General features: G+C 39.7%; 3 protein-coding genes and 1 long non-coding RNA gene across 8 annotated transcripts; 2 read left to right on the forward strand and 2 right to left on the reverse strand.

Moving 5' to 3' along the window:
- The first annotated feature begins 1883 nt into the window (after positions 1-1883).
- On the forward strand, positions 1884-2764 carry LOC149753402 (uncharacterized). Its single transcript, XR_016395668.1, has 3 exons — positions 1884-2103; positions 2222-2355; positions 2452-2764. It is a non-coding gene; the product is annotated as an uncharacterized LOC149753402 (long non-coding RNA).
- Positions 2765-5252: 2488 nt separating this feature from the next.
- LOC149753403 (zinc finger BED domain-containing protein RICESLEEPER 2-like) lies at positions 5253-9972 on the reverse strand. Its single transcript, XM_089923987.1, has 3 exons — positions 5828-9972; positions 5602-5737; positions 5253-5516 (listed from the first exon to the last, which is right to left on the reverse strand). The coding sequence occupies exons 1-2, from the start codon at positions 7761-7763 to the stop codon at positions 5652-5654; spliced, it is 2022 nt and encodes a 673-aa protein (XP_089780113.1). The 5' UTR covers positions 7764-9972; the 3' UTR covers positions 5253-5516; positions 5602-5651.
- Positions 9973-10243: 271 nt separating this feature from the next.
- Positions 10244-15859, forward strand: LOC113462169 (tetraspanin-18-like). The gene is made up of 6 exons (XM_039119793.3): positions 10244-10685; positions 10846-10945; positions 12305-12385; positions 12483-12587; positions 13488-13682; positions 15576-15859. The coding sequence occupies exons 1-6, from the start codon at positions 10507-10509 to the stop codon at positions 15645-15647; spliced, it is 732 nt and encodes a 243-aa protein (XP_038975721.3). The 5' UTR covers positions 10244-10506; the 3' UTR covers positions 15648-15859.
- Positions 15860-17638: 1779 nt separating this feature from the next.
- LOC103723702 (uncharacterized) lies at positions 17639-23522 on the reverse strand. Of its 5 annotated transcripts, none has more exons than XM_088723556.2 (7): positions 22802-23522; positions 21997-22058; positions 21754-21900; positions 21093-21169; positions 19132-21003; positions 18539-18731; positions 17639-18455 (listed from the first exon to the last, which is right to left on the reverse strand). In XM_088723556.2, exons 3-7 carry the CDS (start codon positions 21890-21892, stop codon positions 17788-17790), a joined length of 2949 nt encoding a protein of 982 aa, XP_088579682.2. In that variant the 5' UTR covers positions 21893-21900; positions 21997-22058; positions 22802-23522; the 3' UTR covers positions 17639-17787. The 5 variants fall into 5 exon arrangements, with proteins under 5 accessions (XP_088579682.2, XP_038975720.3, XP_038975719.3 ...); XM_039119792.3 differs by having other exon boundaries at positions 23013-23454; XM_039119791.3 differs by having other exon boundaries at positions 19132-21015; positions 22802-23246.
- Between the last annotated feature and the right edge of the window lie 786 nt (positions 23523-24308).

Here is a 24308-nt window from a genome sequence, read left to right on the forward strand (position 1 = left end):
TTAAACCCCCCAACCGGCCCCGTCTTCTCCATTTTCCATCGGTCGAGGCCCTTTCTATCAGTCGATGCCCTAGCTCCATCGCCAGCTCCATCGCGATCCGTGGCTTCCCCGCTGCCGTCTTCCTCCTCCTTCTCTGAGGTAAGCCTCCTCCTTCTCCTCCTCCTCCTCCTCATCCTTCTCGTCCTCCTCCTCTTCTTTGTTTTCAGGGCTTGCAAACTGATCTCACCTCCATCCGTAGCCTCGATCGGCGATCGAAGATTCCGCTTCTCCGCCACCGTCGACCTCGCCGTCGTCTGAGGTAAGCCTCCTCCTCATCCTTCTCTTCCTCCTCCTCCTCCTCCTCCTGTTTGTTTTCTTCTTGTCTTTAACGCTCGCCCGGCCCCCTCTCCTCATCCTCTCTCGGTCGATGCCCTAGCTGCGCGCCGACATCAAACCTCCATCCCGAGCCCTAGCTACTCGGCGGTCGTCTGAGGTATATTGCTTCGAAAAAGAAGGTTTTATCAGAAGGCCTTGCAGGTGCTTGCTTCTTTCTTAACTAAGATTCTGATATGTACGATTTTAGATGTATTAAGTACATGATTACTCCATGGCATGAGAATTATCTATGGTTGTGCTTGCTGGTTATTCTGATTTAACTGTACATGTTATTGCATATTTCTTCAAGTGTATTTTGCTGCTATGTTTGGTATCAAAAAATATAAATTATCATATGATGCTTGTTTTCTCTTACAATTTTCTTTTGATGTGTTTGTGATTTTTTTTATTTTCAACTATACATAATTATAAGTGATAAAAAAATCACTTGCAGAAATAGGAAACCTGTATGCTGCTATTTTTTCTGGATCTCAGATGTGGGAACTTAAGAAATTTTTAAGAGAGGAAATTAGCGCTCTCGCATCTCTTATTCCTGTTCCATTGTTTGAACCTATGAGAGCAAATTTCATATGCTAATCCTTATAGACCTGGCTCCTGCCACTAACTATATGGTTGGATCTCTCTACTGCAACTATTCATGGAGATCAAACACCTTCCCTTATCAACATAACTATTATTTTTCCTCCTTTGAAATGTCTGCCCACCTTTGTCACCATTAGACCACCACGATTTGCTGGTGGCAGCACCTGTCTCTTTCTACTTTTTCCAGCTAGCATAATTCTTTTCCTCTTTCTCAAAAGCTTAATATATTTCTTTAACAACTGGATAAATTACTTGACTCTGTACTTTTGCCGTTAAATAAAATACATGATCTGCGTGAGTGGGTGTACTGAACAATCATCCATGGGTTAAATCAGAAGTGGTATCTTCCTAGGTCCTTCCTAATTTTTAGAGACGCACTTCCTATTTTAAATTTTTAGATTCAATTAAATATGACCTTTTGATAAACTTGTCTTGTTCTTTATCTTAGCAATAACTTACTTTATTCTATGCAATTTTCTTAGAGTTGCATTTCGTATTTTAAATTTTTAGATTCGATCCAATATGACCTGTTCATAAACTTATCTTGTCCTTTATTTTAGCAATAATTTACTAAATGAAATTAGCAGAAGAAAACCCAAGCCAAACATAGCATTTGCAGCTGACTGACTAACTATCTTGGAAGTCTAGTGAAGTACTTTAATTTAAGGTGGTTTGATTTGGCTTGTGCAATAAGTTTCATAGCAACCGAGTAATATTCTTGGATTGCTTGGAAGGTTAAGAATTAGCATAAAGAAAAAGATTATCAAATTAGATTTGAATGAGAATGGCATACTCCAAAAGGGTCATAAGTTTCAGCCTATGTGAACATATAGAGTCCCAAGTTTCATTCTCAAGTCATTAGCCTGTAAACATAAAAAGGGTCATAAGTTTTATACTCAGTTTCGTGACTTTGTTTCGTGACTTCTAAATCTTTGAAGCTTTTGATGAGGTGAGAAGATCGGTCGGATCGATAGGTTTTCTTTATTCTCTCGCAGGTAATTCGTAAAATGACATATTTGTAAATGTTGCTGGTATCTGATGCTTTGTTACTTCCAACTGCAGCTGTTTCTATTGAAGCGAGGAGGGGAAGAGATATACGTAGGCCCGTTGGGGCGACATTCTTGTCATCTGATCGATTACTTTGAGGTAAGAAAATGGACAGCAGAAAGGTTGCATCGTTTTTAGTTTTCAGAGTTTTAGCTCCTGAAACATTTTATATTCGAGCGACGCGACGACGTCTGTAACTTTGCATTTATATTATCAGCAAATCGAAGGAGTGAGCAAGATACAAGACGGCTATAGTCCTGCAACATGGATGCTGGAAGTAACAACACAATCACAAGAAGAAATATTGGGGGTTCGTTTCAGCGAGGTGTACAAGAATTCGGAATTGCATCAGTAAGTAGTCTGGCTGCTGTTCCAACGTACGGATTAATTTCTGATGGAGGTATTACCTAGAAACAATTGACTCTTTTACTCTATATTGTGTTGCAGGAGAAACAAAGCTTTGATCAAGGAACTGAGCATACCTCCTCCTGGCTCTAGCGATCTTCACTTCCCAACTCAGTACTCTCGACCATTCCTCACACAATGCTTGGCATGCCTGTGGAAACAACGACTGTCGTATTGGAGGAATCCTCCATATACTGTCGTATTGGAGGAATCCTCCATATACGCTGGAGGAGAATACCTCTTGGACAAGGTGTGTTGCAGGTTGCTGAGAACCACAAACACAAAAGATGAGTACTTTAAAGCACCAGAGGAGCCCATCAATTTCTTGGACCATACAAATTAGGCCATATGACTTGGGAGCAGTAAACTTTCCAAAATTTAGCTCTTGGATCAATTGTTTTGAAACTATTGTAGTTTTTTTTTTTTTTTTACCTTGTGTCACTTCTGAATTTCTGTAATCAGAATGCCCCTCTCAATGCTCAAGGAGATGCTCGAATACCCAATACCACAAGCCATGCATGTTCTTCTGCCAGAAATGCTGCATGAAGTGCCTCTGCGTGCCCCCAGGCTTCTATGATACAATTGGGAACAATGTTCTCCATCTGCATGGTCTGCCCACCCAGGAGTACTGGTATTGGCTTGGTGTTGGTGTTTTATTGGCGTATTCTATCCTCTTCAACATTTTGTGCACCCTTGCCTTTGCATACCTTAACCGTATGTCTACTGATATGCCTACTTTTTATTCTATTGTGCTTTAGTTCCATTTTTTCACTTGATAGAATTTCTTACTTCCTTTTTTAATGTCATCAAAGCACTGGGAAAGGCACAGGCAGTGATCCCATCGGATTCTGCAGAAAAGAAGGACGAGGGTGTTTTAGGCACTAACTCTGAAATGGGATCTAAAGGTGACCTCCTGTTGGAGCAGATGCATCCTGTGGCTCGTGTTTATTTTGTAAATGTTCCTGGAAACTTTTTGCTTTCATTTTAAATAACTAGTGGAACTCCTGGTGATTGCACCAGTAAGCAACAGGCCCGAGTCATCTCAAATGAGAACTTCAGAAGGAAGTACCCCGAAGAGAGGAATGATCCTTTCCTTCCAACCAGTATCCATGACATTTCATAATGTCAATTACTTTGTTGACATGCCAAAGGTTGGTAGATGATAATTGTTTATTTTGCTTCATGTTAAGACATATTATGAAACTATTGGATCAATTGTTTTGAAACTATTGTAGTTTTTTTTTTTTTTTTACCTTGTGTAACTTCTGAATTTCTGTAATCAGGATGCCCCTCTCAATGCTCAAGGAGATGCTCGAATACCCAATACCACAAGCCATGCATGTTCTTCTGCCAGAAATGCTGCATGAAGTGCCTCTGCGTGCCCCCAGGCTTCTATGGGAACAAAGGTGTCTGCCCCTGCAAGCAGTAGAAGGCATAGACCAACGACGCTTAAAAGCGTCGGCATAGACCAACGACGCTTTTTTGACGCGTCGGGTTAAACCCGACCCACGCCCACCTGCCCGACGTCTGACCCACGCTTTGTGAAGCGTGGGCTGGAAATTCGTCGACGCTTATAAGTGTCGGTAGAGACAAAAAAAAGCGCCGGGAGTTCTTCCTTCTTTTGTAGTGTAATATATCTCATTATCGATTTCGTATCAATATATGCTTGGAGGCCAACACTGCCAACGTTTTCGACAATGTTTGGTTTTCTTTCGCATCATCAGCCATTTAATCATGCTCCACACAACTTTCAGAGCATTCAAAATATTTTTATCCATCTGCTTGCAAGCCTTGCATAAGTCTCAAAAAAAATGGCTACCGCATGATCCAGACATATCCTTCTTCGCGCGAAAGCTGCAACCCCTGTCCTAAAACGAGAGCCTCTCGTTAGGGCTGGAAGTGGGCCGGGCCGGGCCGGGCCAAACCCCTACCCAAGCCCGGCCCGAATTTTTTTTCCGGGCTTCGGGCCGGGCCGGGGCCCGAACAATTTTAAAGGAACGAGGCCCAAGCCCGGCCCGAGCCCGGCCCGAGCCCGTTTGGGCCAGCCCGATGAAGAGCCCGTTTGGGCCAGCCCGATGACGAGCCCGTTTGGGCCAGCCTGTTTGGGCCAGCCCGATGACGAGCCCCTTTGGGCCAGCCCGATGACGAGCCCGGCCCGATCCCGAGCCCGGCCCAGTTTACAGGATTATATATTAATACATGTGTTTTGCAGAAGTTAAAAATGGAAAAAATTGTCAGTATCTAGGGTAGATCTCTATTTTGCTTGTCTTACATGGATTATTGGTTACCTCCTATTCTTATGAGTTATGAACTGTCTTTTACTACTCGGTAAGCAATTGCTGCAATTTACATGCTAATTTTATCAGTTCCATATATTATTTATGCTTGTCTTACATGCTTTCTCCATTCGAATTACAGGTTGGCGTCATGTTTCAAAAGCTGGTATCTGATGATCATACTCTAAAAGTGACAGATATTTTGATAAAAGAAGAAGGAAAGGGATTACTTCCAAATAGAGAGAGCATTAGAGACTATTCTTATATAGTAGAAGAATGATTATTGTGCTATGGTTCAAGAAAGTGTAGACATTGTACATCTCAGCACAAGCATAAATAATGTGTGGAGGCGTGCATACACATGCTTCGACAAATGTGTAGTAGTATTGTAGTAAGGAGCCCATACCTTTGGATTGCATTGCTGAGGTAAAGTTAATACGCTCAAATGACAGATCACCTGCACGGCTGTCGGCTGCACAGAGGACAATTTCACAGAGGTGTATGTCCAAATACAAGTACATGAAAACATACAAGCAAAAATGTCGACAAGCAAACAACCTACTCAACTTAAATGAAATATGAGATGGACCAAATAGGCAATCAGACGGATCATTAACAAAATAGCATCTGATGGTTTGAAGATAACTTGCAAAAAATTTCATTCCATGCAACCAACTGCAACGATACAACTGAAACCAAACAAAAGGATTCCATCAAAAACAGGAGGATAAAAAAAATTATCGGCCTGAAGTCGTTGTTCCCTGCACAATAATATATTCATCATATCCATGTAAATTGTAATAGAGAAACTCCCTGAAGTCAGCTTCAGGCCTGCAGTTCAAAAACATACAACTGTCATAAAATTTTGCAACAAATAACCATGATCCACATGAAAATACTCCATCAACAAACATACTTGATACTTGATACTTTAGGTATGAACTAGATCTGATGAGGAGGGTATCGTCATTCAGTTCTCCCAAATTGCCCACTCCAGGAGTCGAGGGTGTCGTCATCTACATTCAACGTTACAGAACTCGAGCAATTTGCAACTGTTAACACACAAATCAATCATAAATGTTTAAATTATAAGTACAATAAGCAAATAAAAAATATTAGATAAATTTAAAAAATTTATATACCTTCATCATATTGTTCACGAAGCCAATCTTGGGTACACACTAAGGCTTCTACGGTAGAAGGGCTCAAAGAGCTTCGATACTGATCCACAACTCTACCACCAGTGCTGAATGCTGACTCAGATGAAACAATGGAGACTGGAATAGCTAGAACATCTCGAGCCATTCTTGATAGTATAGGATAGACTGCTGCATTGCTCTTCCACCAAGCCAAGATGTCAAACTCCTTATTCTCCAAATCAGGAAGCACATCATCATCCAAATAACTATCCAACTCGGATCTCTTAGGGCGTTTTGAAGAACTCTGACTTCTAAATTGAGTAAAATCCATACTAATTTTTTTTTTGGAAGAAACTAAACTTATATCACCTTGTCCACCAAAATTAGATGTTCGCTCACTTGAACTCATAGAGGGATGCATTCTTGTTGCATCTACATACTCATTATACAATTTAAAAAGACAAGCACGAATATCATCAATCTTTTTCTTGCACTCCTCCAACTCAAATGCCTTTTGATAACAAAACTCTACAAATATCAACTTTGATCTAGGATCCAAAATAGAAGCAATTTCCAACAAATTATTGCACTGAGACCAATATTTGTTAAACTTCTTTAGCATCTCATTTGTTAATTGCTTCACTGTTTCATCAGTATCGATACTTTCATCCGTCAACAAAGCCCTAATTCCCCAAACTTCTTTTAGGTATAAATTGGATGTGGGATACTTACAACCAGAAAATACTTTAGTGGCATCAAGAAAGGCTTCTAAAAATTTAAGAATTATAGAAGCCTTTTTCCATTCATCATTGGTGGGGCATACACATGAATGCTCAATTGCATATCTAATAAGAGCATCTTTATAACCAAGTGCATCATGCAACATTTCATAAGTAGAATTCCATCTTGTAGGAACATCCAAAGTGAGTCCTTTTCTAGCAGGAAGTCTCATATACTGTACAATTTCATTAAATGCTTGCATTCGAGATGGGGATGCAGAGACATATCTAACAATTTCTCTTATACATTCAATAGCTTCATGAATGATTTTCATTCCATCCTGAACCATATTTAATATATGTGCACAACATCTAATATGACTGTACTCCCTACTAAACAACATTGAATAACAAAAGTGATCTTGGAGCCTTCTCATTACAGCATCATTTGTGCTGCAATTATCCAAAGTAATAGCACATATTTTACAATCCAATTCCCATTGAACAAGACATTTTTTTACAGCATCTTCAATTGCAAAGCTGGTGTGAGGGTATGGAAGTTTCTTGAAACTAATAATCTTCTTATGCAGAGTAAAATCAGAATCAATATAATGTGCTGTGAAAGAAATGTAACCAATTTTCTGATTTGATGTCCAAATATCAGTAGTGAAACTAACCCGAGAACTTAGGTTCTTGAATACATCATGCAATTTTTTCCTCTCTTCATGATACAAAGCCATACAATCATGTTTTATAGTCTTACGACCCATAATTTTGAATAATGGCTGAAGAGATTTCATAAAATTCAGAAAAACAGTATGCTCAACAATACGAAATGGAAGCTCAGCACATATGATAAATTTTGCAAGAATTTTTCTACTCTCATCTTGATTGAATTTGAAACACTTTATCGGATCTTTTGAACTTGGTAGTAAGAGCAACTGACTAGTCGGATTCTTTTGATACTTCTTGCAAACATTTTCAAGATGGCGTTTTAGATGACTCGTTCCTCCTTTAGTGCTCCCACTTAAAACTTTTTTACAATATTTGCACTTAGCTATTGATCCTTCAGAATTTTTTTCCTCGATAAAGTGATTCCATACCCAAGATCTTTTTTTAGAAGAATTGTCACAAACATTATCAGGAGTATCTTCATTTCTATCATCCTCATTCCTTAAATCTTCAACAGTCTCATTTTCACCCACTTTAAAATGAGACATTAGTAAAAATAATCTGCCCAAATAACAAAATAAACATCACAAATTTAACCTATATTATTTTGCAGGATCTTCCATGTGTCCAAACTAACATCCAGACAAGCAGCAAGCAGGACAATTAACACATTTGCATAAGAGGAAAGCAAAGTTTGTAGCCAGCTAAGAGAATAAAACCAAAGCACATCATGTTTTTCCTCGGATCGAAAAGAAAACAGCCAGATCAGAGCAACATCCAAGCTATGTAATAAAATGTTTCAAAATTAGCAAAGAATAAAACATTCTAGTCCCACATCCAAGCTATGACTGCACATATGGGATGGGTTATAAATAAAATTACTACTAATCATGCTGCCATGCAAGAACTGATTATAAATAAAATTACTACTATATTTCAAAATTCCGTCTCTGCTCCTTAAAATTCTTGGAGACTTCAAAAGTTGGAGCACTTCATGTGGAATCTATGAGGTCCATCCATTCATAACGTTGGGATATTAATATGGCAAATAAGCCAGAATGGAGAGAGGTGAGTAGTCACTTATCCAGTTAAGAGCTGCAATAAAACACACCAACATGATAGTCAAATAAAACCAAGAAATCTTTCAAATTCCACCCCTTTTCTATTACCATCTTTATCCCTTCCTGTTATTCCTATTCTCTATTCTATTCTTCTCATTCTCATTCCAGTCTCTTCTATGTTATTTGTTGTTGTTCTCTTCATCTCGGGACTACCACAAGACTTGCATAATTTAGAAAGAAGAAAGAACCGGAAGCCTGATATGAGGCTCCAGATAAATTGCTTCTCAGGAAGTCAAAAACTGAACTCCTTGAAACTAGACTTAATCTACTCTCTAATAAACTGGACTTCATATAATCAAAGTTATAGTATTCATAGGAAAAGTTCTAGAGGAGGCTATTCATTTTAAGAGTTTTAAGGATGTCTAAGATGCGCACATATCTCTACATATGGTGTTACCTAATTAAATACAAGTCCATCGAACATCACCAAAAGATAAATCCTGGGTAACAGAGGGCTACGATAGGCGCTGCCCATGAACAATATGATATGCAGTCAGATGGTCAGTATGGTATGTCCAATTTTGTACATATGTGGATATAACACATTCTAAACCCTTCTGCAAGTTAAGCTTGTAAAACTATAAAATCATGGCATAGTTCAGCTGAAGAAAGATTTTGGTGACAATTCTGTGATACTGCTTGTAGTTGGAATTTTCTTCAAGAAGCCTAGGCTATTATAAATAATCTTTAAGCAAACTTGAGTTCTTGAAAGCAGAGGCTCAAAATAAGTGGATTTAAGGACGGCCGGAGCAGGAGGTGGGAGGCAACCTAGCACTCAGAAGTAGGGGGAGTAGAATAACCTGAGAGCCGACGACGACGAGCGGAGAAACCCTAGCACTCGACAAGCCGCCGCCGACGAGCCTCCCCCGCTCTCGTCTCCCCTCTGCACTCGACGAGCCGACGATGACGAGCCGACGACGCCTCCACCGGACCCTAGACGATGACGATGACGGTCGACGAGCTCTGGCCCTCTGCAAATCGCGATTCGGCAAGCCCTAAACCGGAGCAGGAGGTGGGAGGTTGGGCATCGGTGACGGTGAAGGGTGAGAAATCCGCTAATCATCCCAGGAAAACAGCAAAATCAGAAGTAGGGACCCTGACGACGACGAGCCGACGACGACGAGCGGAGAAACCCTAGCACTCGACGAGCCGCCGCCGACGAGCCTCCCCCGCTCTCGTCTCGCCTCTGCACTCGACGAGCCGACGACGACGAGCCGACAACGCCTCCACCGGACCCTAGACGACGACGACGACGACGACGACGAGCCTCCACCAGACCCTAGACGACGACGACGACGGACCCGGTCGACGACGACGGACCCTAGCCCTCTGCAAGCCCTAAATCGGTTACGGGTTACCCAAGCAGCCAGCCAGCCAAGCTTCACTGCTTAAGTCTTTAATTCCCAAATTGAATTCGGGCCATGATGTTGGGCTTGGTTCGGGCTGGCATTGGGCTCGGGCTTGGTCCGGGCCTGGGCCGGGCCAATGGGAAACCCGAGCCCGGCCCGAAATAAAATTGGGCTTAAGTTTGCAGCCCGAGCCCGGCCCGACATTCATTGGGCCTAGCCCATAGCCCGGCCTGCAGGCGGCCCGACCCGATGGGCTTCGGGCCGGCCCGAGCCCACTTCCAGCCCTACCTCTCGTTATGTCTAAAACCATCTTACCGCACCGCATCCCACCCCTTAAAAAAAAAAAAAAAAAAAAAAGACAGCAGCAAAAAAAAAAAAAAAGGAGTTATTTAGAGAGCGGATCTCAGCGCGATTGTAAGCCTGTCGACGCGTACGCGTGATTCAACAGGACACAAATTGGACGGCAGGCAGGGTGGAGCCCCCTGGTTCCCGCGCCTTCCGGTCCCTCCGCGTCCAAAGCCACGGCAATAATAGACCCCTCTGTTTCCCGATAACGACAGCTCCGAGCCTCCAACTCGTCCCACTTCCATCCCTCCCTTTTCCCGGCCTCCCCCTCCAATCATCTCCCCCACCGCCACCCCCTTCTATGAAACAAAAAATGCCAGCCAAAAAGCGGGATTCGGAGCCTAGGATTCGTATCATCTCATCTCATTTGATCGAGAAAAGTCGATATTTTTGAGAGGGGTTCAGGCTTTTTGATGCCGTCGGCGCTTCCTTATCTTTGAGAAAGAGGGAGGGGGGGAAGAGAGGCAAAGGGAGAAATGCGTCCTAGCTTCTGCCAGAGCTGCCTCGCCTTTTTCCTGAAGTTTCTGAATTACCTCCAGACCTTCGTCGGCGTCTCGCTTATTCTCTATTCGGTATGGATGCTGAATCACTGGCACCGACACGGTCACGGCGGCAGCGGCTTTAGTTTCGATTTCGACAAGCTTCCAGTTCCTTGGTATTCTTCCTCCCGCTCCCATTTTTGGCAAAATTTCATGCTTCATTGGAACCAGCGGAACTTAAATCTTGGTTCCAAATTGTTTCTTTTTTTAATGTTATATGATAGACTTTTTGTGATTGATTCTTGTGATGAAGTGGTTTGATATAAACTGGTACAGGTTGGTGTGCTCGTTGATGGGCATCGGGTTCTTGGTGTGTTTAATTGCTTTCACAGGGCATGTTGCTGCCGAGGCCATTAGTGGCTGTTGCCTCTGTTTCGTATCCTACTTATGAATCTATCTCTCTCTCTCTTCTTCTTCTTCTTCTCCACTTATTTTGCATCAAAACATTTTAGTATCATTCACTGTGCAGAACAATTCTGTGAGCAATTTTTCATCATGTGGCCGACTAGAGATTGGTAAGTGGTGACAGATGCTACTTAGGGCTTGACTTAAAGAAAATGTTCTGTTATATAAGCAATGTGTTTCTTTGTTACTAAATCTTGGTGATCTTGAAATGCCAGTACGGGATGTTCGTAGCCTAATTCTTAGCAAGTGGCCTATTTGGAGAAAAACAAAAATACCGAATGTACTATTTTGTTCCTTTTCTTGGTTTATTTGGTGTCGGCAGAATGTTCTTGCAAGTACGCTCTGACATTTTTATGCCATCTTTTCATCATCTACTTTGTTCTTTTAGTTTAGTTTAGGTACATCTTTGATCATCTATCTTCTCGTGAATCTCCAATTCATGCTATCTACATTTTTTTCACTTATATTCACGATTGTTCTGTAACAAAATTATAGTAACATGTAAGCTGTTTACTGAAGGACATGTCTGAACTAGCATATAGATTTAATTGTTCAAATACATTCTTTAATTTTGTCTAAAGTGGCTTGGTGCCGAACAAAAAAACAGAGAAGGTATTCTGAATTACTTAAATATAAAAAAGAGCAAAAAACATCAATATAAGCCTTTGAAAATCTGCTGAAGTTAAGAAAAAAACATGCAACAAAAGAAAAAAATGCAAGGCAAGTTTGACTACACAATTTTTAAAGAGAAACTGCATACTCACAAAATTAGATCATAAATGCAGATCCTTGCAATGCCTTGACAAGCTTTTAATTATTGGTGAAGGTGATGGTGAACGAAAAAAATGAAAAGAAGTTGTACCCTAATTATTACCATATTAAAATGTTTCAGTTGCTAATATAAATAAAACCTCCTCCTTTAGTCCAAGCGCAAATATTTGAGGGCACCAGCATGATATCACTTGGCGCTATCTATTTCAATCATCCTAATGAAATTCTAAGCATTAACAATCTATCATCCAAGTTCATCGCTTTTCTGATAAATTGCAGCACACCTGGTTAAAATTATCTTGCTGACCATGCTTCTGACAGTTGACGTGTATGAAAAGTTGCATGTTGATCATTACACTATAAGTCTTTCCTCTCATCATTGTTTTGTAGAGCAGTTATCTTCATTAGTTTGTCCTTCTGGATCATTTTAAACATTTTAACACCTTTCTTTTTATTTGTTCTACAGATCTCAATGTATGTTATTTTCTGTTTCTTTTCTTTCTTTTTTTCCGACACTCAGTTTGAGCTTTCATGGTTTACTTAACTGGGTCGATCACAGTATGCAGTTTTGACCACGATTTTAATTTTACTGGAAGCTGCTTTGGTGGGCGATCTTGTATTCAACAAACACTGGGAAGAGGTAAGTTGAAAGCAGTCAAAATTTGTATGACTTCTCTAGAGGACCATGCCTACTTGCATTGGTAAACATTTATGCTGCCTTATGTCATGCCTCGCAGGATCTTCCACATGATGCTACTGGAGAATTAAAAAGGCTTCGAGCCTTTGTTGAAGCCAATATAGGTGTATGTAAGTGGGTGGCCGTAACTGTATTGGTGGTTCAGGTATCCAAATACGCTTGTCCTTATTTTAAAGTATAGAATAGCCATTATGTCTTGCTGAACTGACAATAAGCATAAATGGCTGCTCATCAAATTGACACACAATGCTCCAAAGTATTAAGCAGCTATTGGTTTTTTCTTGCTTTATTTAAGATATAATAATTATCAACGTGCTATAAACTTCAGTAAAGCTTTTAGGAGTGCAAATTGAAAGCTCAGCAGACAAATGCAGAAGGAATACAAAGCAGCATCTGATTAATGCAATAGCGCAAGCATGAAGACAATCATTCCCACATGGTTGGTAATAGTGCACATGAAGGAAATAGAAAATAGAAAAGAGGTGAAGACTATGCAAGCTACCAAAAAAAGACAAATAAATTGTTTATGCATGCCTCTAAAACAACCGTCAAACAATAAATTATAAAATTTTTTTCCTCAGTAAATCACAGTTGTAGTGTGATTAAATTGTAGATTGACTAAGCCATTTCATTTAGAGATATAAACAATGAAAATGATGCTTCTTGTAAATATTATTTGTTCTATGATCAATATTATTGTTCATGCCTCTAAAACAACTGTCAAACAATAAATTATAAATGTATAAACTTTTCCTTAGTAAAATCCAAGTTGTAGTGTGATTAAATTGTATATTGACTATTTCATTTAGAGATATAAACAATGAATATGCTGCTTCTTTTAAATATTATTTGTTCTATGATCAATATATTGTTCATTCGGGTAATAGAATATGCTTCTTTAACAGATGTCCTCGAGCACGCATTGTTAGAAACATGAAACATGTTGAATTGCTAAGACTCTCAAGTTTTGCTTTAATAAGAGCACTGCAGAGAATAAGTATAGTTTATTAGAAGACTTTTGCTTTATTTTACATCTTCTATGCAGGCACTCTCACTTCTGTTAGCAGTGATTCTGCGAGGAATGGCCTCATCGAAAACTGTGGACTATGATAGTGATGAAGAATTCTTTAATGTAAGAAAGCCCCTGCTAAATCCACAAGGTGGTCCAACTTTTGCTTCAACCTCTTTTGACAATACAGTGATTTCCTCGGACACCTGGAACTCACGAATAATGCAGAAGGTATTTTTCTTTCATTGTTTTGTTAGGATTTTTCATCTCAACGTATATCTATGATGATCCCAAGTAAGATTTTCATATCTAGTGGACCTCAGCTGAGTACCCAAATAGGACTGATTGTTTCATTTTATTAAGTTGGAAATTTGGCAACGTTGTTCATGTAGAGATGATCATGAATGTTTTTTGCATATGCCCGGCTACAATGTGTGATGTCATGTATATATAGGGGCGAAATGCAGTTTGCATGGTAAGCTGGACAGGCTATCTTTACAGTCATAGAGTTGCATTTGGTGCATTAAACCATACCACCATGAAATAATGTGTTCTATTTTAAGGTCCTTTTCAGAGACACTGAAGAGGGCACAAGCCTCAGAATATCTAGATTTTAGGACTAGCAAATCCTCCATTTAGATGGACTTCAGCATCCCAATAATCTAGAATTGCAGGAAGAGAGCTCTCCTCTGATTTCGCCCGCTTCTAAGTTTTCAATATCCCTGCCTGATTTTTTATCCTGTTTCACATGTATGGGTAGTTGGAATCCAAACACGCACACCAAGAGTGATTTACAGACCTCTGATTCTCCCGAGTTTCCTGACTCCTTTCTCCTCTCTTAGTTAAATCAAAGGCTGCATATTATGTATCCAAACACACACCAAGGGTGATTTACAGACCTCTGATTCTACCAAGTTTCCTGACTCCTTTCTCCTCTCTTAGTTAAATGAAGGGCTGCATATTATGTATTTAACCCCATGTACAGGATATCAATACAAATAGTGCAGTTAGGCACCCAATCAACCTCATCCCACACAGTGCACTTGATCATGAATCCTCAAGGAAATTAGTATATTGCCCAAAGCAGCCTGCATTTCAATATAGCTTCATATTTCTGCTCTTCTAACTTAAAATCCATGTGCACCAGATATTGATGTCAATCTCCCACATCATATCATTCCTTGGAGGAAAAGAAAGCAGCATTGTTGCTGGTTCAGATGGTCTAGATTTTAGTGCATCCATCAATATACTAATTGTACTAACAGTTTTCAAATGCGTACATGATTATATTAACAAAAAAAATCGTATTGTAATGGTGCATTAAGGGTTTTAGCATTCATCTCCAAAACTCCAGATTATTTAGAAGTGTACAATGCCAGTGCCCAGTACTATTCAGGCAAATGATTATTGCTGTTCATCATAATTTTGAAACCAGTCCTAGTTAAATAACTGCATCTTAGTGCATTTTTTGATTTAACTCAAAAGCATTATGTTTCAAGGGTGATATTTTCAAGTTTTAAATTTGGAGACATAGTCTTGTTTGAATGGGGCAGTTTTGAGTCCATTTATGAGCCTCACACATTTCTTTCTTGATCTGCAAGATTTCCCATCATTGCTGACTGAACTGTATAGTGATAGTTGCAAGGAAAAGCATCCATGTGTTTGTTTTTATCGAAATACTCGACTATCATAATGGATGTTAAGTTCAGTATATTAATGCAATTAATGCAATTAATTATAGTCCCTTTCCCAGCTTTCAACTCACTTTTGCAAATTAATGCAATTAATAAAAACAAAGTTCAGTGTTGAATCTACATTTCCAATCTCATCTGCTTTGGTGTTTCTCGTGATTAATTATGAAATAGTGCCATCGAGTTTCATACCATTTTTAGTAGGCTTTTTTGTGCAGTCTGATGATGGTTGAAACCTGAAACATGAGCATTCCACAGGTTTGTTGGAAGTGGGATGATGTGCCTGTTCTCATAATTAATTCATGCCTATGGCCCTTGCACGCACTGTGCAACCCTATTCATTTGAGAGAGTGATATGCATTTGCTTTTATTTTCTGATGCTTTTTCTTTCTCCTCTTTTTTCTTTTCTTTTTCTTTTTTTTTCAAATTGCAGTATGTTCTTGGCCAAAGCCAGCTTTCAGACAATGCCATGGATCCAAAGACATCGGGTGATCTCCACATCTAGTGGTAGCTATGAGGACCAAAGTCTATTCATTGTATTCTTCTGTAAGTAGGTAGAAACTGTGTGATGGTTTGCTAGTATTCTTCTGTATAGTTGTGGAGACTGGCTTGTATAAATCCGTTGCTGCTTCTGTTATCCTTTTCTGGAACATACGGTTGGAATCATTTGAACTTTCTAAGAATGATTCAGTAATTCAGAACTATGTGATTAGTTTTGATTGTTGGATTCCTGTTTTTTTTTTTTTTCCTGCCTTGGTTGTGGTAGTACTAGATGCATTTCTATGAGACCAGCATCTAAATGCAGGGGACCATTAAAATTCCAATAATGGGACCATTAGTAAAGATTCCTTGCCTCTGCCATTGATCCAAAGAATCAAATGAAACCCATGAACAATCAATACCCCATGCCTTTGGGCATAAAAATTAGGCATAGCTTGGGCCCTGGCCATGGAACGATCAATTAATTATCTCAAAGAGGCGCATGAGGGACACAGAAAGCAGGGCCCTCAAATAATTTTTGATTTAGAGGTTTCTAGGGCATGTATATGATACAACGTTTAATATGAGGATACAACAAAGCCATGTTAATCAAGTTCTTGCATTATATGAGCGGAAAAAAAAAAAGATAAAATAATGATCAAACCCTCCATGGCACCTGATGGGTGAACAAAACAAAAACTTGAAATCGCACATTAATGTTGGATTAACATTGTATTTAATTAACTAGTGATAGTGATAAAAATTGAATAGCTTAAAACAATGGGAATCCGGTAAGGGGGTGAGAGATTCCACAGAAGATCCAGATTATCAGTACTGGATGGGCAGTTCATCTGCTTAGCTTCGATAAGATTCCATCTCGTAAGGTTGTATACAGTATATATAATTATCATAATAACAATAACAAAACAATGACAATGATAAAACTCTAGAGCATCTCACTCTTGACAATTGCAAAAACCAACTAGGTAACAGAAGAAACAAAATCAGCAAATCAAGAAGCAAGCAATACCGACACCCCAATTGTGTATCAAATATAGGGGAACACAATTGGTGCATCTTACTTATAGTTTTATATAGTTGGTGCACTTTCAAGAATAAAACTCATTGACTGGACGAAAGAAAAGACTGATCCCTTTTACGTTAGTACCCTTACCGACAGGCCAAATCACATACAGCTCATGCGATGGCCATTAGAGATTGCCAGGCGAATGCTGTAAAACACAAGCAAGAAACACACACACCTTTATCCAACACCAAACCAAACAAATAAACTGAGAAGACTACTCTGGTGCTAACCCCACAAAAAATTATTTATCTCAGGGACTGACCCACTCCAGAGTCAATTCAATAAGTCAGTAAACCAACTTCTACTCAAATGGATATAAAATGCACCATCCCTTGTACAAACTATAGCTATATTTCAGAGGATGTCAAAGTGTTTCAGGGCCCTCTTATTCTTTCTTTCTGCAGCCTGTGAGTTTAATAAAGACAGCCTCATAATCTGATTAACAAATGTTATCAGAGTCTAATAGGATAAATAAAACAGTAGGGAAAAAACTGCAGTTTAATGTTTCACACCTCAATAGACAATCTGGACTGTTGCAGTCCTCCAAGAAGGAAACCACATGGGCAATCGTTGCCAGGAGGAGATTTCTCAGAGCCTGTCATTAGGACCACCCCTACTGCCCACAGCTCAGAGCTTCGGGTTTAAATCCTTCTAAGACACTAATAAGATCACGGGGGATAAAGTTGGACATATCCTTCAACAAGAAGGCATTATTGACCACACCAAGCTTTAGAGAACATAATGATGACTTCTACTGTACTTGTCAAAGCATAAATATCATTAGCATTAGATTGTAGAAATAGATTGTAGACGACTTAGTAAATAGTGTAATAAACACAAGATTAACATTGTAGAAACAAGAAATGGATGGAGGGGAAAGCATTACCATTTGCCAACAGCTGTATGAACAATCATCAAACACTAGAGAATAATAAAACATTATCGCTTGTGGGAATATAGATATTTAAACAATGCAATGGCCTTCATTTCTACAGTGAAAACAAGGACAGTAATTAACAGAGGCCATAAGGAAAGAAAAACGTTAAAAGAGAAGCAATGAAACTAGCTAGGCACCTCATTACAAATATGTACCAGTAAAGTCTGGCAAAGCCTCTCTGACCAAATCCTCCAAAATCTCCCTACCAATCTCTGTACTAATTTCATCTATTTCTGACTTCATTGATTCAGCCCATCCTCTTCCTTCTACCTCCCTCCTCAAAACTCCGTCCACCACAAGAATGCTGTTGTCGTCACCTGTCACCAGCTTCCTCTCACCTGAAAACCAATTCCTAATGAGACCCCATACTTCAACGCCATATGGAGTATCAGGTGAAGTATCCTTCTGGGGATGATGGTAAGGACCCTTCCATGGGTATGCATTCAGTAAGGTGGCCTGACCAATTTCTAACAATGCTGCATTCACCCAGTCGAACAAGAGCCTCTGATTTGATCTCCTCTCCCTGGACTTAGCCTCTTCCTCTTTCTGATCCAAGAACTTATCAAGCAATATAGGATTTAAGGGGCTGTCCACCGAATACCATCTAGAAAAAACCATGTCAGACTTTTCACTATCTAGGCCAGCAGATGACAATAACTTCTGGACAAACATAACTAGTTCTTGTCCTTCGACATCTGCCTTGGACAAAGCCCTATACAGTTTTGAGGAATTTGGTGATGATGTTTTCTGGTGGACGTCATCCCATGATAATGAACGGGTGACCGACTCAATTGCTGGAGACCTAGACACTGCTTTTGAAGGAAGATGATACAGGAAAACATTAGCATTCGGAAAGAAAAGATTTGCAGAGCAAGGTAAGACTGAAACTTACATTGTTGTCCAGCATTGGCACTATCAGATGTCTGGAGCACATCATCATTGGCATCATCTTCAAGAGGAGCATCTAGAACTGAAGTGGGGCTGGGCTGATCATGCTTAGTATCTGAATTTTTGGAGGACCTGAACTTGTCCTGGTTCTCACTCAAATTATCAAAAGTCCTTGGTTCGTCATGAGAAATAGTAGCCTGTCAGGAACGAAAATGTTTTTTGAGCAACAAGTTGAATGGAAAAATCAGTGCAATGTGAGATCAAGTTTAGCATGCATTGATTATCTATAGAGCAGCATATTTTTAAATGCAAGAGTCAAAGTGAAGGAAAAAGGAGAGGCGGAGAAAAGAGAAGATATTCCTTTCATATTATTTTACGATTATTAACAAGAAGAAATCAAAACACAACAGTTCAAAGACCCCACAATAAGGAACAAAAAATCATGCAGCATAGCTACAAGGAAAAGACTAGCATCAACCACCTTAAAAATGAAATTACTATTTTGCATAGCAATATATAATTCATTAGAAGTAAGAATGCACATTATCCACCTTAACCAAGATAAGGTGGAAAAGATATAAACTACACATAACGAACCTTAAAAGAGAAAGAGCCTTGTTTGGATCCATTGCTGGCCGGCGTTGCTGAGGCAGAACAGGCAGATTTTTCATCTAAATTTACCGGTGGACATTCCATGAGTGATCTATTATGAACTGATTTTGATGAATCATCATTTTTATCAATGATTGTCTCAGCATCACCAGTCTGGAATATATCATCAGAGCCCACCGAGGGGGAAGGAACAGGTTTCTCTCTGCTTGCTTTCTTACTCTTAGAGAAGAAAAAACTTGAAAATTTTGCCCTGAAAGACGATTTCCCGTTCTTAGGCTTTGCAACCATAGGTTTATGAATCTCAGAGTCAGAAGCTTTGACACTCAACCGAATGCTTTCATAAACTGAAGATGAGACTGGGACAGATTTTGACCTTGATAAAGTCTGGGGGGAGCACTGCCCATCTGCAACTTTTGTCCTACCAATGGATAAGCAGGCTGCCTGTGCCCTCAATTCATCTTCTCCTCCACATGACCTGCTATTCGTAACTGTAAGCCCTCCATCACCACCTTCTTCTTTCTTCACCCCAGGAATGGCAAGGATCTCACCCAAAGTGCTCAAGCTCCCAGGCATTTGTATTTGTTCTTGACCTGTTTCATTAGATGCCACCAAAGCCAACCTCTCTGAAAGCCGTTTCTTTGCTTCCCTAATCACCGAAGACTCAGGTGAACAGGATGCCCGGCTAAAAGATGAGGCCGAGTAAGGACTGCTAAATCTGTTAGTGTAATCCCATGAATATCGTGAAGTTGGAGTCACAGTCTCGGAGTCACTAATGCTACCACACTCATCTTCCATGTACTCATTTTCTGATTTATAGAATGAGCTCTCATCTCCAACATATCCATTTGAGTGGACTGAAGATAAGAAAGATTCATCCCTCCGGTGGCAACTCAGACTCTCTTGCATCTGCCAAGTGATCTCCTTGGCTACTTCTCTTGGACCTACGGCTTCATTATCCCCAAGACTTTCATAAACATCATTCTGTTGGAGCAGTTCAGTAGAAGTGATAAGGGGGTTTGCCTTCATCTTCATGTCACAGGGCTTTCCAGGGCTAGGCTTTAAGACCACTATCCTTGTTGGCTGAGATAAGCTTTCGGTCTTTGAATTGGTGAAGCTATTGCTCCAATAAGGCTTGACTGTCTCCCATCTACCTTTGTGAACTGTTGGATATTGCTGTCTTTTCAGCAGTTTTTCACCTTTTGTCTCGACTGTTTTTGACGGCTTTAATATAGTAATGCATTTTGTCTGTGGTGCTGGAGGAACCATATACAGCTCTCTTATTTTCTTTGAGAAGAGGGAATTCGGTTCTTCTAGAAATTTGATGAATAAATCTTTGTTTGAACTCAGAACCTCAAGGGCATCTCGAAACTCCTTGGACTGAAGAAGTTCTTCATCTATAGCTAGACGTTTAGCTTCCATGAATTTCTGATGAACAAGAGCAATTCGTTTCTCATTTTGGTCTTTGTTACATCTTCCATTCTGTTGATGTTGATCCTTGATGCGGCTGGTTCTTGATGGTTGTTGCCAGACTTCGTATACATCCTTATATTCCGTCTTTCCATGGGCACTCTCACGTGGCATTGGCTTGTTAAAATAGTCATCTTCCAGCTGCCGGCAACCCCGAAATGATCCTGTTGAGGTAGTATTTGAATAGCCATCTTGTGAGTTCCCTTTGTTTGCAACTAATACATGTTTCTGAACTGGCAGATCATCATCAAGACCCATTAATCTAGCAACGACACTAGGTGGCTTCCGCTTCATCTCTGTTTCTCTCGACATCTCCTGTGCCATTAGCATTTTCACAGGTGTTCCACCTGGTCTCTTGCTTGAAGAACTCTTGCTCAAATTGCTAGCTATCTGCAATGCAGTCTAGATCAGAATAGAGAAAAAGCTTCACTAGATAGGGATTACGTTTCATCCAAAGCCACACTGTCAAGATTGCTTACTTGTTTGTCATCTACATAAACTCCAGTTGAATCCATGGCTTTCTTAACATCAGATTGGTTTCTGTGAACTGGAGAACCTGCTCAATGATTTATCCATATAAATAACAGCAGGAATAATTTTAAGAATCAATCATCAAGTTGGATTGGTGTTTAGAACCCAGAGAAAGTAAATTTCATGTATAACAAAATAAAAAATGTGATCAACAAATACAAAAGGCAAATATAATCTTTTCATGCAAACAATTTTTTGCAAAGAAACTGTATTTGGTCCAGAAAGAATATACTGATTTATCACCATACCTATGGAGATACATAATATCCTAATTCATGAAAAAATGGCAAATCAGATTTTAACTTGAAAAGAAAAAAAATATATTTACATAACAAAACTGTAAAATAGAAACAGCTTCTGAAAAGTCCATAAATCAGAAAGCAAAAGAAAAAAGCACTGGACTGACCATCTACAGGCAGCAATTTTGTGTGTAACCTGAGTAGTTTGAGTATCAAGGGAAAAACAAGGAGCAATCATGGATGACAACAATTAAAAAACGTTCCAATAAAGATATTTAAATAACTTTCAGAAGACCACAGACTCAAACACAACACTTTACAGGAAAATAATGAGAAATTAACAGCATCAGGAAGATGAGTCTGAAGATACCATCTCTATGAGCTTTATCAGTTAGCAGGTTAGCCCCAGCCATGCCAGCATTCAAGTCGAACATGTTAATCATCCTTCCCATACAACCCGGGAAGGGCTTCTGACGATCCTGCACCTTCTGCTTCTGAAACTCGCTCATCCGAGCACCTGTAAGATTGACAAGGAGAAAGAAGATAAACCCATTAGAAAATAGTTCTTCACCATCATTCTAATCTCAGGACTCAGTAATTTCAAATCACCTACCAGGGCTGTCAACCGGAACATTTCAGATGTATGAGATAAACAGCCCCCCCTCAAGCCTCAAGCTACAAGAGTACAAATAAACTAACATTAGGAACTACAGAATTACGCAGGATGAGAATGCAAAGTTGGCATACTTATAGCCAGAAATTCCGCCTTTAAAACGTAAGAGAGATAATATTACTGCAGCAAAGGAGGACTTCTTTGGATTAATTTTACTAAACAGAGCATTACAAGACCTATAATTGACACCCTAATCCCATTCCTTGTGCAATCTATACTTCAATAATGATGCTACTTTAGCTTATCTTTTTACCAAAATTGGCACAGAAACAATTAATTGTTGATAAAATTTTCGTAATTAGAACCCATAAAAAAGGTTCTTTATAAAAGTCTCATCCTCAAAAAAGACAAGCAATGACACATGAAACCCTAGATTCGATTGGGAGGGTGGGGGAGGACGAGAGAAAGCGAATGAAAAAGGAGGAAAAAAGGAATAACCAAGGATTCAAAAAGACGGAGATACGGAAAGAAAGAAAACTGACACAGCGAATTTATAAAGACCAGTATTTTTTGAAAAAATAAACCATGATCCAAGAGAATGACGTACTCTCTGAGGGAATCTAGCTGTAAAAAGCGTACATTTTTTTCAGAAAGATAAGGAAATAAGAGAGAACAAAGAAAAAGGCACAAAATTTTATACAAAATCACTCCCAACCCCCAATTCGAATCCAAATTTCAAAGATCTGCACAATAAAACACCAGATTCCTCCCCAAAGCCAACAATATATCACCCCTACGGCCCTACCCCGGAGTACGAAGAACTGAAGCAGAAAAGGACTACAGCAAGCCATAAACCACCCCAACCGAACAAAGCTGCATTCCTCCAGAGAAAGCGATTGGGCGAGCTTCGGGAACCGAGATCAGGAATCTAAACCATCACAAAGTAGATCACCCAATAAGCTCCCATCGGTTCCCACCCCCCCCCCCCCCCCCCCCCCCCCCCCCCTCCCCCCTACCTTAATCCCCCAAAATGGCTCCGCCGCCAGAGGACCGCGTGATCTCTGACCCATGCTCCGGCATCCGTACAGCTTGTCGCCGGTGGCTCCGCCCCCGCGCTCTCCGGCACGATCGAGAGAGAGAGAGAGAGAGGTGGGCTTAGTGCGTGGCGGACATGAGAGGAAGTTTCATCCGTTCTGGTAAATATACTGGATTTAAATGGTGGAGCGGTTGGAGACTAATAAATCCACGGCATTTCTAAGCAAGTGCACGCACCCTTGTATCTTAAGGGGGAGTGCACTTGTTCCCAGGCACACTGAAGAGGAGCGTGATATGCATGAGGATACACAGTAAAGAATAATGGCCAGTGCCGAAGTCACAGCTACGTGGGAGCGATCTTCTGTGCCAGGCGAGTGCTGCGCTTAATAATTGAGTGGATCCAGAATTTAGGTGATGAATTGCGGTTGCTGCGTCACATCCTTAGTCTCTTAAGGAAGTATGTCTTCCATCGGGCTGTCCATATCTTTTATGAGATAAATAGCATGGCTCATCATTTAGAAAATTTTATTTAAAATAACCATGTTTCGGTTCGGTCTTCTGTATATTTTTTCTTCTTTCTGATTTTATAGGCTACACCCACATCCAAATCGTCCATATAATAATAATAATAATAATAATAATAATAATAATAATAATAATAATGTTACAAGAAATTGGACACATACACAAATTAATATGGAAATGCTCTGAACTCGAGTCTTTTCATTGGTATTGTGGGTCCCAGTGGAGATGGGCCCGGATGTGTCCGTGACCGCGTGCAGTTTGGGTGGTTTTTTTTTTGAGTGATCCGGCTGTCTCTTTCTCAAAACAGTGTGCTGGGTCTCACCCGTCCTTTCTCACCTTGTCGCATTTTATTTGGATACTTCGCCCCTCAAAAAAATCTTAGTAGGAGGAGATAAAATGACAAGAGTAATGTTTGAATTGGAAAAGAAAAAATTTTATATTCTCGAATCATACCAATCACCTCATACCAATCTTAAGGATCGGGTTATGACTTTCTACAGCCAAGAGAGGAAGACATACATTGCCATATGATCTATGCGGTGTATAATATAATTTATTTTTTTATATATTCATATTTTGGGTAAAAAAATAGAATGATATACTATTTTTTGCTTTTATGGTATATAATTTTTTTAAAAAAAGAATTTTAACATGAATATCTTTCTAAATATCGAATTTTGTATGAATACTCTTCTAAAATTAATATTTGCATGTATACCCTACTAAAACACGTGTTTTGCTATTCTACCATT

This window comes from Phoenix dactylifera, chromosome 6, assembly GCF_051530095.1.
Source record: "Phoenix dactylifera cultivar Ajwa chromosome 6, Ajwa_hap1_PhDact_Kaust_v1.1, whole genome shotgun sequence".
Lineage (NCBI taxonomy): Eukaryota > Viridiplantae > Streptophyta > Magnoliopsida > Arecales > Arecaceae > Phoenix > Phoenix dactylifera.

Excerpts from the sequence above, each read along its gene's own strand:
- LOC149753403 (XM_089923987.1), bottom strand. The coding sequence starts at position 7,763 with ATGTCTCATTTTAAAGTGGGTGAAAATGAGACTGTTGAAGATTTAAGG. Across the intron at positions 5,738-5,827 it reads TCGTGAACAATATGATGAAG|TTGCAAATTGCTCGAGTTCT; the intron begins GTATATAAATTT and ends GTGTGTTAACAG.
- LOC113462169 (XM_039119793.3), top strand. The coding sequence starts at position 10,507 with ATGCGTCCTAGCTTCTGCCAGAGCTGCCTCGCCTTTTTCCTGAAGTTT. Across the intron at positions 10,686-10,845 it reads GACAAGCTTCCAGTTCCTTG|GTTGGTGTGCTCGTTGATGG; the intron begins GTATTCTTCCTC and ends AAACTGGTACAG. Across the intron at positions 13,683-15,575 it reads ACTCACGAATAATGCAGAAG|TATGTTCTTGGCCAAAGCCA; the intron begins GTATTTTTCTTT and ends TTCAAATTGCAG.
- LOC103723702 (XM_039119791.3), bottom strand. The coding sequence starts at position 21,892 with ATGAGCGAGTTTCAGAAGCAGAAGGTGCAGGATCGTCAGAAGCCCTTC. Across the intron at positions 21,016-21,092 it reads TTTATGTAGATGACAAACAA|ACTGCATTGCAGATAGCTAG; the intron begins GTAAGCAATCTT and ends ATTCTGATCTAG. Across the intron at positions 18,732-19,131 it reads AAGGCTCTTTCTCTTTTAAG|GCTACTATTTCTCATGACGA; the intron begins GTTCGTTATGTG and ends CGTTCCTGACAG.